The sequence below is a fragment of the Galleria mellonella genome, unplaced genomic scaffold (assembly GCF_026898425.1).
Source record: "Galleria mellonella isolate WM207_F2 unplaced genomic scaffold, CSIRO_AGI_GalMel_v1 utg643, whole genome shotgun sequence".
NCBI lineage: Eukaryota > Metazoa > Arthropoda > Insecta > Lepidoptera > Pyralidae > Galleria > Galleria mellonella.
In genome coordinates, this window is record NW_026442135.1 from 1,182,566 (window position 1) to 1,196,278 (window position 13,713).

The 13,713-nt window shown below is 37.6% G+C and overlaps 3 protein-coding genes across 4 annotated transcripts; all 3 read right to left on the reverse strand.

Annotated features, from left to right (window-relative positions):
- Positions 1-1,490: 1,490 nt before the first annotated feature.
- LOC128201911 (ATP-dependent DNA helicase pif1-like) lies at positions 1,491-2,411 on the reverse strand. Its single transcript, XM_052900293.1, has 2 exons — positions 1,829-2,411; positions 1,491-1,720 (listed from the first exon to the last, which is right to left on the reverse strand). Exons 1-2 carry the CDS (start codon positions 2,409-2,411, stop codon positions 1,491-1,493), a joined length of 813 nt encoding a protein of 270 aa, XP_052756253.1.
- Positions 2,412-4,438: 2,027 nt separating this feature from the next.
- Positions 4,439-8,272, reverse strand: LOC128201921 (uncharacterized). Of its 2 annotated transcripts, none has more exons than XM_052900332.1 (2): positions 6,100-8,272; positions 4,439-5,735 (listed from the first exon to the last, which is right to left on the reverse strand). In XM_052900332.1, the coding sequence occupies exons 1-2, from the start codon at positions 6,756-6,758 to the stop codon at positions 5,732-5,734; spliced, it is 663 nt and encodes a 220-aa protein (XP_052756292.1). In that variant the 5' UTR covers positions 6,759-8,272; the 3' UTR covers positions 4,439-5,731. Both variants share the same exon structure in this region; 1 of them encodes a protein (XP_052756292.1).
- A 1,695-nt stretch (positions 8,273-9,967) lies between these two features.
- LOC128201912 (piggyBac transposable element-derived protein 4-like) lies at positions 9,968-13,322 on the reverse strand. Its single transcript, XM_052900294.1, has 2 exons — positions 12,302-13,322; positions 9,968-10,962 (listed from the first exon to the last, which is right to left on the reverse strand). The coding sequence occupies exons 1-2, from the start codon at positions 13,320-13,322 to the stop codon at positions 9,968-9,970; spliced, it is 2,016 nt and encodes a 671-aa protein (XP_052756254.1).
- Between the last annotated feature and the right edge of the window lie 391 nt (positions 13,323-13,713).

Here is a 13,713-nt window from a genome sequence, read left to right on the forward strand (position 1 = left end):
GTCTGCAACGCACTTTTATTACACACTTATAAGGTAAAATATAAGGTAAAAACTGTTAAAATAACTGTCTTTTTATTTTTTCTAATAAAGCTGACACGTTTCTTACTGCAAATCATAAGACTAAATAATCTTAGATAAAGAGGGTATTCTGATATTTTTTTTTATTTCTACTGTCCTAAATATAGGACAGTAGGCTTATCTGGGTTAAATTGACTATTAAATTAACATACTTTTTCCGATTAAATTAAGAATGTCAATGAATGTGTGCTGTCTTCCTGATATGGAAGGTAGGTGTAGGAAATAATAAACAATAGTATGTGACAATGCGACTCGCATGATCACCAGACCGAACGTCACCCAGATGAGTGTCCTGGAGCACATCATATTTCTCCAATTTCAAAATATAAAGGTCAAATATCTCCCTTCCGCTTTTTTGCTCTTTATTCAATACTTTATAAAAAGTGTTACAGTGATCGAATTTAGTTCAAATATACGCCGTTTTGTTCGATAATCTGTTTCCCCTCCTTATAGCCACTTTTCACAAGCCTCTTTTGAGTTCAACTTTACACCACCAAGGGCGTTCGCCATTGACAGGAACAGGTGGTAATCACTTGGCGCTATATCCGGGCTATATGGTGGATGCGATAAAGCCTCCCATCCGAGCTCCCGTAGCTTCTGACGAGTCATCAACGAAGTGTGTGGACAGGGCTTTGTCCTGGTGGAACACTACATCCTTCTTCTTGGCCAATTCTTGACGCTTCTGGTCGATCGCCTGCTTCAAGCGGTCCAGTTGTTCGCAGTAGATGGTAGAATTAAGCGTCTGGCCATATGGGAGCAGCTCCTAGTGGATGATTCCCTTCCAATCCCACCAAACACACAGCAAAACCTTCCTGGCCGTCAATCCCGGCTTGGCCACTGTTTGGGACGATTCACCGGCCTTCGACCACGACCGTTTTCGCTTGATATTGTCGTATGTGATCCATTTTTCGTCGCCAGTCACCATCCGCTTCAAAAATGGGTCGAGTTCGTTCCGTTTCAGCAGCATATCGCAGGCGTTGATTCGGTCCAGAAGGTTTTTTTGCGTCAAATCATGCGGCACCCAAACATCAAGCTTTTTTGTGTATCCAGCCTTCTGCAGATGGTTTAAAATGGTTTGGTGACTAACTCCCATCTTCTGGGCGATGTCACGAGATGCCACATGCCGGTCTAACTCGATGTTTTCCATGATTTGATCGGATTAAAAAATATTCGTATTTATTGAAAACATATTTTATTTAAAAATACGTTTAATAACTTCCGCCGGTATAATCGCCACCAGCATTTAGGGATCATCGGTATCCTCGGAATGAGAACTTCCTCACCTTTGAATTTTCCTATCATTATCGTAGCGTAAATTACATTGTTCATCAATTTTCTAACCACCAAACGCGTACCGTTGCACAGTTTTGGTTGGTTTATGTTTCGAAGCATGATTACTACGGAGCCAACCTTTAGGCGTAAATTGTGCGATGGTAAGCCATGTCCAAAGAGTTTAAAAATTCAATTGGATAGTTGGTGGCTTCATCTTCATTTGTGACGCAGTCAATAGATTTGAATGAATGCATTGTTCCAATGATCTTATTTTGAATTATGTAGTTTAGGTCATCTACATCTTTATTCTTAGCCGTTAAAATTGCTCGCTCACTCAACCATTCATTATTTTTGTAGTTAGAAATAATTTCTGGAAATACATTGTTGATAAGTTCGTCTTTTGATGAGACAAAATTACAGAAATTATTTGGAAATGATATTAATCCGCTCGATTCATCGACAGGTACTTAACCATTACCGATAGTCAGCAATTGCTCCGAGAAATCTTCAGCAGATGTATCATTAAGCAATGTAACTCTCATGTTTGTTGTCAGTTGCAGTTTCTTCACATAGCGCCATAGATTTGACGATTTGAGGCAAGCGTTTATTTCGTCGGCAGCCGTAGATCTTGGAATTACTGGCAGTATTTGGCGGAAATCGCCAGACAGTAAAATCATTGCTCCTCCAAAACATCTCGAGTCATTGCGTAAATCTTTTAATGTTCGGTTAAGTGCTTCTAATGCACGTTTATGCGCCATTGTGCATTCGTCCCAAATGATGATTTTCGATACCGCTAAAACTTTGGTCATTGCTGAGTGTTTTGCAATATTACACGTTGGTTCTTTAATAGTTTGAAGATTTAACGGTAATTTGAATGCTGAATGAGCCGTACGGCATCCTTCTAACAATGTGGCTGCTATTCCAGAAGATGCAACTGCAACCGTTATGTTAGATCTCGCCCGAACAGTTGCTAAAACTAATGACATGAGGAATGTCTTGCCAGTTCCACCAGGGGCATCTAGGAAATATAAACCACCATTTTCATCATCGATTGCCTTCATTGAAGTATCATAAACTTCCTTTTGTTAGTAATTCAACAGGGGTACATTCGTTTGAACTACTAAATCTAATTCCTGGTGATCATATTCACGTTCCCGTTCCAATTCTCGATTAAATGCGTCATTCATTTCACGATATGGTGCTGGCATTCCTAACCTGATTAATAAATTACCGCACATGAGGTAACACATATCTTCGATCAAGAGTAAAGCACGATTATGTATCTCCTCATTCATCTCAAAATCGTGATTTCTGGAACTGACACGAATTTGATGTAAAATATCTTCTGACATATTATCCTTGTATTTGTGCCACAGGTTACATGGGTTTGATAGAAAACATGTCGAAATTATGATAGCGAATAATGTGCGTATCTGACTTGGAGATGCAGAGATAATGGCTTCAGCGATTGTCGTATCCCAATGACTATCGTTTTCTAATAACTTCAATTAAGGGGGTCTTCCTATGTGACGGCCTGTTTTTTAGGGATATTTTAGGATTTTTTTTCTACGACCAGTAAATATTTAGAGCTTCAAGTTTTTTATCATTTATTAACACATATTTGGACAGTATAAATATAAAATTTCAGCTAAAAATATTCAGTCAAACTAGAGTTACAGCGCTCTGAACACCCCCGTCTCGAAAAAAAGAGCTCCCACTTCCTCCACGATTCCGGCTGATCGGCTTATCTGAAAAAAAAAAATAAACGGCGTTTTAATTTGTAGGCTTAAAAGCACGGAATGACCTATAATCAAATGAATATAAAAAAAATTGGATTTTTGATAGACATTTGAAATAAAAGTTGCAAATTAGGCGTTTTTTTTTTTTTGTTTTTTGCTATAAAAAAATCGAAGTTTTGAAAATTTTCGATTGATAATAGTTCATTCCATGCGTTTACATATATTGAGTGTGCCCTGTAAATTTCAAGTAATTCGGTCCAGCCGTTTCTGAGATACAATGGAGGAAAGTTTGAAAAACACAGTTTTGAGAAAAACGCGTTTAAAGTTTCAAGTCCGTTAAAAACTATTAAAATATCAACTTACTCTCAATCGGCGATGCCTGGTCCATAGAGTATTCCTTACTCTTCCTCGTGAAACTCTTTTAAAGCAGATTGTTCAGCTCTTGAGTCAATCCTGGCTTGTTTAACGACATCACTTACGCGCCGCTCAGAACGTAAGATTCGCTTTTCATCCCGTTTCTCAACATACGCTTGGGCTTCACGACCAACAGGGCATCCCATAATCGACATAACTTTTAAAATACCTTGAAAACCTTCATTAAAGATAATAACTGCTAAGTAGCTAGCAATTTCAACAATTTTGGGACCAGAATGAAGATGTTTAGGAGCGAAAGTCCAAATCAAAGAATTCAAAGATTCGTTATTGTTTTGTGTCTCTGCTCCTAAACAACGAATTAATAATTCGTCTTTCGATAAATCTTCGAAAACCGGTTTGATAGCTTCTTGGACTTGCGGAATTAGAGGTGGTTTATCGTGATGAAATTGGTCCAGTTCATTATTAGCTTCAGCCTTACGCCATTTACACCAACTGTCTTCGCCTTCTGGACAAAATTGATGCTGAGGGTTTTGATCAGAAGAACATTTGTGATAGTACGTTGCCCAAACTTCCTTTCTCATATCTTCAAGCGAATCTGGATGGCGTCGAATTGCTAATCCGTAGAATTTTGTAATTTCTTGGATAACTTTATCAGTAAGTTTACCTGCTCCTTTTCCTCCTATTCCTTTATTGGTTTTATCCTTTTTAACAGCCCGAAGTCGTGTTCCCATCCTCTTTTCTACGTGACCCACACATTCTTTTTTTGTTACCGCAGTATCTCCATACGGTTTAGTATCTAGGATCCCCTTGAAAGTTTTGCTGTCACCGTCGCCAATGTATGTTAGATACTTTACGCCATATTTTTCTACAGACCTCAGAAACATTTTCGTGATGGCACTTATTTCCATTTTACCGGAACTTCCGGAATGGTTTATGGTGCATTCATCTACATGCGTTTCATACCACATTTCGTATTCTAAAGGATTTGTTTTTTTTTTTTTTCCACAAATTACATCCACCACAAAAACTACTCATGACCATGACATCTAAAACTTTCCCAGTGTACTTGCCGATCAACGTAGATACGCCGAGCAGAGATGAAAAGCCTCTTTTCTTCCAAGTACCGTCACCTGACACAGTCAATTCATCCTGTGGTTTTCCTGATTTTTCATTCATAGTTTTTTCTTGCGTAACAGCGAATGCCAATAAAGTATCACACAGTGAAGATGTAGCAATATGAATGTTTTCCAGTAGTGCAGTATAAGTAGAATTTGCAACACCCGAACACATGTCCATAAAGCTACAGAAAAGATTTACTCCTTCTTGACCAACTCCCAATAATCGCATCGCAAATACAAACCGACGATTAACCTCAAATGCATTTCCGATCAACGGGCCTGAGTTTATAACTGTCTGTTTTTCACACTCACACGATAAAATAATTTTAAAGCCTAGGCCTCGGAAACTTGATCGCGAAATAGACACGTCACTTTTACAAGTTTTACATATAACTATTTCAGAGATTGCAGCAAATACAGAAACAAACTCCAAAATGCAATATGCGAAATTCGAAGCGATGGGAACCTCCATGTTCATGTTATTTTTAAGTTTATTGGCCGAAGCTGATGTAAATACCGTATCATTTTGGTGGGTAAAACGGTTTCCACTAAACTTTCTTTTTTTACTACGACCAGGATGAACATTTTCACTCGTACTTCCTTTCCGTCCACTCATTATGAAAAAAAATAATTTGTAGCTGTTGCTCTCTTCGAAGTTCAACCAAGACTAAAATAACTTCGGTAAAATATTATAACAATAGAAATTTCTGTTTAAGTCTGTAGAAACGTGTCTAAACTTGTATAAACGGATATATGAATAAAAGGGAGGCCACGTATAAAGCCGACGGTACACAATAGGCCCGGGCTCTAACTGCCAACTCAGCGCTCCGAACCGCTCTTCCTTTTACCTGCTGTATCTTTAAAACGACTTCGAATTTTCTAAAATCGCTTTACTACCGTATTCTAGACATGTTAAGGGGTTATATACAGTTAATGGGTCGAAAAAAAGCGAATTTTTAGGATTTTTTTTTGAGAAGCCGTTAAAATTTATTGATTCCAAAAGTTTACATACTTATTATGGTATTATTCAACAACATTTTAGTGCTTATTATTAGTAAAAATATTTCTCTGGAGAAGAGCTACAGCCGATCTCCAGGAGGTCCTCTAAAAAAAGACGTCTTGCGGTGACCACTCTATCTCTGAACTGGATCATCTGAAATTAAAAAAATAAAAAGATTTAGTTAAAGTAATGTTAAATTCAATTATTAATCGATGGAATAAGCAAAAAAAAATTTTTTGTCAAAATGGCGCCTTCTCAAAAAAAAAAGTCGATTTTTCACCAAAATTTCAACTTTAAATTGTTTATAAAAAATCGAAGTTTTTATTGGAAAAATAAAAGCTTCGATTAATAACTGAAAAATATATTTAAGAAGCTTGTATCAAAATTTTAGACGAATCGGAGAAACCGTTTTCGAGTTACAGTGGTCACCGACTTTGAAAACACCATTTCGAGAAAAACGCGTTTAAAGTTTTGAGTGCACTTTACATGGGATAAAAAAATTTTTTTTTCAACTTACATGGTGTCATCTATTCCAGGCCCATATAAGAGACCTTCTGCTGATTCATTAGCTTCCAATAACTCGAGCTGATGTTGTCTGCGAGCCATTCTTCCATCTCGGGTGCTATCGCGCGCTCTGCGGTCGGAGATGTTCACGCGCTGCTCATCTTCTTTTTCGGCATATAAATGTGCGTTGGGTCCAAGTGTAATTCCTATTGCATTCATATAATATAATAATGAAGCCATTCCTTCATTAAAGACGCCAGCAGCTATGTATGCAGCGGTTTCTACAGTTTTCGAGCCTGCCGGAACAATTTTGGGAGAGATTTTCCAAATCAGTTGATTATAACTCTCGTTGTTGTTTTGGTTAAAACCACCGACACATCTTTCCAATAAACTTTTATTGCTGAGGTCTATAAAAATCGGACGTATAGCTTCAGCAACATCATCAGGTAGTGGCTCATAATCATGTTCGAAAGTAGATACTTCATTGGCAGCAGCAGCCCTCTGCCAGCTGCACCATGAGTCTGGTCCACTCGGACAGTTGTCGTGCTGAGGTTTTTGGTCAGATGAACAATAGTGATAATATGTGGCCCAGATAGCATTATACATTTTCTCAATGGAATCACAATTTCTACGTATTGCTAAGCCATAGTAAACTGTTAACTTATCGATCATCTTTCCAGTGAGTTTTCCTTTTCCACCGAGAGTTTTCTTTTGTATTTTTTTTTTCCTTTCGCATTCTCAACAGTCTCAACATTTTTTTTTACACAATCTCGAAGTCTCGTACCCATTCGTTTCTGTACATGTCCAATACATTCTTTCTTTACAACTTCCTCATCACCATAAGGTTTAACTTTTAAAATTCCCGAGTACGTTTTGGAATCACCGTCTCCGATATAATTTTTATAGATGACTCCGAGTTTTTCCAATGAACGTTTGAACATTTCAACGACTGAATCAACTTCCATTTTCCCTGAGGAACCAGCATGATTTGCAGTGCAAGTATTTTTATGTTCTTCGTACCATTCATTATACTCTTCTGTATCAAGTTTCTTCTTCCAAGTTTCACACAGTTTACAGTAGGCACTTTTAACAACTATATCTATTATTTTACCTGAATAATATCCAATCAAAGAGGTCACACCGTACAAGGAAGTATACCCTCGCTTTTTCCATGTGCCATCACCAGATACAGTTAATTCTGTTGAATGTTCGTTACCTTGATTATCGGAAGTCAAATTTTTCTCTTCGGTACAAGCCTGTGCAAAAAGTTTTTCAGTGGCTATTTTTACACTGGAGTGAATGTTATTTATTATCAAATCATAAGTTGGCTGTGATATAAAAGCTCGCATGTCCATTAATCCACAAAATTTTGCTGCACCTTTCAATCCTAATCCGAGAACTCTCATGACAAATAAAAATCGTCGATTTATTTCATAAGAATGCGTGACGAACGGACTAGAATTTACGCTACGGTCGGCACACTTATCACACAGCACAACTATTTGAAAACCAAGTCCTCGTTCAGAAGTTGTTTGAAACTTGACATCTCCGTCACAGACTTTACACTTTACATATTCAGCAATTGCTGCAAAAACAGTAATGAAGTTTAGTATGCGATACTCAACAGACGGATCACGTGTGACGGAGATTTCCTCTTGCTCTTTAAATTTTTTCGCCGAGGCACTGAAACTCCTTTCATCTGTTTCAGCTGTTTTTGGGTTGAAAACATTTTTACGTTTTTTTACTCTCGACTTACGTACATTATGAGATTTTCTCATTATTCGGGAAGACTTCATTTTCACTGGAAATTACACACAAAAAAATAAACGATCTCACAAGTTTACAGCTTGGCTTGGCTCCGTATACTGACTACCACTCTTAAATATGTTCCACTTTAGGGTCGAAAAAATATAAACTCACTTTTCAGGTATAAAATAAAATAATCACACTGTTGATTTACACATCTAAACACTTTAGAAGGGGAATGCTTACAATAGACAGATGCATGAAAGGGACAGCGCTCAGGTAGTCGATGCCGCTCCGGCCTTATACTCCCAAGCGCTCCGAGACGTCGTTACAAATATGCGTGTAACTTCGAAAATATTTGCCGGATCGATTTGAAATTTCTTGTGTGTATTCTTGAATATATGTAGAATCAGAAAATAAAATAAAAAAAAATCGATTTTTTGAAAAAATTAACTGTATATAACCCCTTAAGGGAGCAATTTATGAAAAAAAAAAAATCGATTTTTTCAACCCATCACATAGGAAGACCCCCTTAAGATTCGATCGTCTTGGTCGCGGCATTATTAATTAAACTTCACTTCACCTAAAAACTCAAATTTTCAACCATACCGAGTTTTATAGTTCACTTCACTGTTTATACGAATGGGCAATGGCACTATCATTACATTATAATTGTTAATTATTTATTTAATAGAAATAGTTTTATTATTGATTTCTTACAAATATCAAATTGTCATCCATACGTCATTACATAGCTGTCATTTGCGTTTTGTTATTCCAAGTCTGATTCTTTTTTGTTATACCACGTTTTATAGTGACTGACGTTTCATGTCAAGTCACACGGGAATGCTGTCGAACGGGATAAAAAGTATCCTATGTCCTTCTCCTGGCTCTAAACTACCTCCCTGCCAATTTTCAGCTAAATTTGTTCAGCCGTTCTTGAGTTATAAGTGGAGTAACTAACACGACTTTCTTTTATATATATAGATGAGTATTGGAAAATTTTATTTTATAACAAAAATGTATTGTAATAAATTATACTGGTTTTACTTAACATATTAAATGCATATCATGTACTAAAAAAAATTAGCATCCTTATCCTTAAAAGCAATCTCATACAGGCAACCTCTGCAGGGTGGAAAGAAGTAAAGGATAATGAATAAGAAGAGAAAAGAATTAATAATTAAAGAAAAAAGAATATTATATAGGTAGATAGTCATTCGATTACTTCCTTCAAGTAAATTCATTTGAATGGTATTCTATTTACTTTGTATTAATGTTAAGTTCTTTTTTCTTGAACGTTTCCTGCATTGGATTACTTGCTAATCGTTGGAAGAATCTCTGAGAGATAAGCCCACCTTTGGTAACAAGTTGTTAAACTAATCGCGGCATCTTTTATGAGTATAATAAAGAATATATGTATATAATTGAAAAAATATCAGAAAAGTGCTTACCTTCTGCCACTGCTTCACAGTTTTAGTGCATCTACCCAATGCTCCAACCATGCAATTGGTTGGATCTTGTTCGCCCTTCTGCATTACTACAGTGGCCACGAGTTAACTCCTGGTGCTCTTCTACAAATGTTAGAAGGGTATCCACTCATCTAAATGCATAAATACCTTTGTTACCGCTTGACATAAATAGAAACTAATAAAATAAATCAAAATTATTAGATGTTCATTTTCATTGATGTTTAACGAACAAATTTAACAATAAAAATCATTTAACCCTTAATCAAATGGATTTTTTTTTTAAATAAAATTATGAATTAAACATGGTTTCTAAGTAAAAGGGCTTTGTAGATTTCGAAAAAAACATCATTTTTTTTATAAAAAGAGGGGAAATGGGGGTTTTACGGTGGGAAATTATTTCCCATTATCCAGTATGGAAAAGCAAAATATAATTAAGTGGGAAATTATTTCCCATCATCCGGAATGGTTACATTTTTTTGGGACATTTTTACTACAAATTCTATACATATTACTTACTCCTACTTTACTTGTTTATTTTTTTTATATAAAAAATTCAATATAACATGATTGAGTGATTGAATAAAATTATAAAAATAAAATGAAACTAGAATGTTACAAATAATATTTTATTAAGAACTTTTCAAATACTATATGAAAATAACATTACTGAGTAAGAACTGTGTGAAAGGTTTTGAAACAGTTTTTGGCACAAAGAGCTACTCCACAGGAGGAACATACTATTTTTGTCCTCTGTTCTTTGTGCTTTGTGCTGCAAAAGCGACATCTTTTGTAAGTGGCACTTTCTTCAGGCAAGTGTATGCCAACATTTAACAGCCGAATCTCATCGGGAACGCCAAACCTACCACCTTTTTTATTTTTTTTAAAAACTACATCTGTTTGTGTGTGAGTTTTTCGTGTCGTGTGATTATCTATAAGGGCACGTGCTAACCGTAGTCTGAAATCACGGTGGCCATGCAGGGTCGGGACATGGGAGTAGTTGTACGTTATGTAGGCATTAATTATAGATGCATCGAACAGAAAGAAGAATAGTCGCATCCAATATTTCCTGGATTTCCGGTTTATAGGGTATGACGATCTAAAATGGTCAAAAAGATCTACTCCGCCCATACTGAGCGTGTATGAAGCAATTGCAGCCGGGCAGAGAATGTCAGCTCCAGAGCCATCCTTTTGGGTTCTTTTTATCATCCTTGTGTCTAAGGGCTGATGTGCTGTTGTCAGGACAGTAACTTCCTTTGTGTCAAGCCATTTAATGGCTGTGATTGGCTCTGCAGTAACCGCTGAAAACTGATGTTTATCTAATCGCAATGGTTTCGGTTGTTTTTTTTTTATCATATCAGGTAAGTCCTTTCTGTTGCATCTGACTGTTCCCACTGCATAAATATTTTTATCGTAAAGATCCTCCATGAGGTTACAGCTAGTAAAAAAGTTGTCAAAGGCAATTAAAGTGTTTCTTGGTACGTTACTGCAGAGTTTCATGACAACATTGTAGCCTAACCCTTCATTTTCGGTGCTGTCGCCTTTTCCTGAATACACTTCGAATTGGTACAAGTACCCAGTTTTGGCGTCACATCTTGCCCATACCTTAAATCCTCTTTTGATGGGTTTTTTCGGCATGTATTGCTTTAAGGAGCTGCGCCCTTTAAATTTGACCATACGAGGTTTGTCCGGAAAGTACGTATAAAAGTTTTTTAAAAATTTATTTTACAATTATTCAGGTAAATCAATTTTATCCCCTTCAAAGTACTCCCCCTGTGACATAATGCACTTGTGCCAACGCCGTTTCCACTGTGAGAAGGCTCCTTGAAAGTCCTCTGGTTGTAGGTTTCTCAGCTGCCCCGTCGTAGCTTTTTTTATCTCATTTATGTCCCCCAAATGCCGCCCCCGAAGTACCAATTTGGTTTTTGGGAACAAGAAGAAGTCACACGGGGCCAAATCCGGCGAATAGGGGGGGTGTTCGGTCACCGTAATGGAATTTTTACTCAAAAGCTCACGGACAACAAGAGAGGTGTGGGCAGGGGCATTGTCGTGGTGAAGAATCCAACGCCCCTCTCGCGCCAATTCTGGACGAACTCGTGCCACACGAGCTTTGAGGCGTCTGAGCACATCGACGTAGAATTTTCCATCAACTGTCTGGCCTGGAGGGACGAATTCTTGATGGACAATCCCCCGAACATCGAAAAAAACAATCAACATTGTCTTGACATTTGAGCGGGATTTTCTTGATTTTTTTGTTCGTGGTTCCCCGGATGTCTTCCACTCTTTGCTTTGGGATTTTAATTCGACATCAAATTCGTAGAACCAAGACTCATCTCCAGTGATGACTCGGTTCAAAAAGTCACCATTCTCTTCGGCTTCCAACCAGTCCTCACAGCAAGCAACTCTTCGTGATTTTTGATCCGGGGACAAAAGCTTGGGAACGATCTTGGCGCAAATTTTTTTCATTTGAAGTTCGTTTCTTAGAATTTCGTGGACCACGGTTTTGCCCAAATTAAGCTCTTCAGCCACCTGTCTGACCGTTAAACGACGGTCCCCATTAACACAAGTTCGAATTCTTTCCACGTTTTCGTCGGAATGTGAAGTGGAAGGACGTCCTGAACGTGGGTCATCTTGAACGCTTTCTCGGCCCTCTCTGAATCTTTTTAGCCACTTGTGGACGGTTGGTTCCTTCACAGCATCATCCCCATAAACTGTTCTGAGATCGGCAAAAATTTCACGGCCATTCTTGCCGAGTTTCGAGAGAAACTTGATTACGACGCGCTGCTCTTCAACGGAAGCGGGCTCCATGCCGACGGGGTTTCGTTAAGAGGTAACTTCACAGATGGCGTGACAAGCCAGTTCGCACCGCACGGCGGTCAGACCAGAACTGAAGCATTGTTAGGGACATAAGGAAGGGGTCCTGCGCTTACCTGGCCTCCCCACTCCTCTTTCTCGCATTCCAGAACACTTTTATACGAACTTTCCGGACAGACCTCGTACACTCATCAATCGATTGTACTTCTGAATTGTATGCCTCTCTTTGATAAACTTTGTTGAGTTCTGTGAGGAGGGGTCTCAATTTAAATAATTTGTCATATTCAGGGGAGTTTCTTGGTGGTTCCATCTCGTTATCATTTAAGTGGAGGTTTTCTGTAATTTTTTTAAATCTTACTATTGGGAAAACCTGGGCAATTTCCTTATTGTAATAAAAGGGATCTGATGACCAGTAGAGTTCCATGTCCGGTAAAGGATTTAAGCCCATAAGGATTAAAACTCCTAGATACGCCTTAATATCTTGTAGAGTTACAGGTTTCCAGTTAGTACTATTTTTCTGACGGGCGTATCTGTTGGTTTGTTCCACAATTATTACCATCAGTTCATCAGGAAAAAGCCGCTCAAAAATACTTAGAGGTGATGTTTTATGAGTATCGTTAGCCTTGGGCTTAAAACGTTTTTCGAAAAGAGGAACTTCATGGGTTTCCGATTTTATCTCCCATACTCTTGGCTGAGAACGATCTCTGCGTACTTCGTTGTTAGTTTCAGACTCTTGCCCATCATCTGCCAAAAACTCTTCCATGGGGGCATCAATGACATCAAAATTTTGCTGAACTTCATTAAATGTGTGAACGTCAGAAGGCTGATCATAACATTGCTCAGTTTCAGTACCTAAGTGAGTTGGCAAAAGACTGTTGTCTGTTTTTGGTGTGTTTGTGAAATGCGATGTTTCATCTAAGACTGTCAGTAAGGCATCCGTTGAAATCTGTTGAGTTTGCATAGGGGGAGAAGGTGGGTCTTGTTTGTCTCCCGTCAATCCAAAGCCAAAGATATGTTCAAGACGTTGTTCAATTAGGTTATCATCGAGCTGATTTAGGTAACTATCGGAAGGAGAATGAATACTGTTGATAAAGCATGAGTCATCCTCAGAATCTGAGCCTGATAAATCAGACAAGTCGTCTAAATTTTGTACCACCTCTTCTAATAGTTTCTTGGCGAGCACTTTACGTTCCTTTCTTGCGTCCATATTTGAATAGCTGAAAGTAAATTATAAAAAGTTGGCAATTATGTAGTTTTATCAGCATATTGCACAAATAGTTACAAAAGTCCTAAAACTTATAAGTGGCTTCGTTTGGAATAAAGCATAGAAATCACATAAACGCAGTCACAATTTTGCAAAAAGCCACTAATTTGACTTACTCGCTATCGTATTACAAGTTCCTATACCGTTATTATTACAGCTGACAAACAATTTTATATATATATAAAGACACTGATGTTTATCAAAGCAGGAACGAACATTGGGAAATTATTTCCCACCTAATTAAACCTAATAAAATCCAAGAAATATCAGTGCAAAAAGCACAGAAACCGTAAAAAGCATTCAGAAAATAAGTCTAGTTTACATCAATATATTG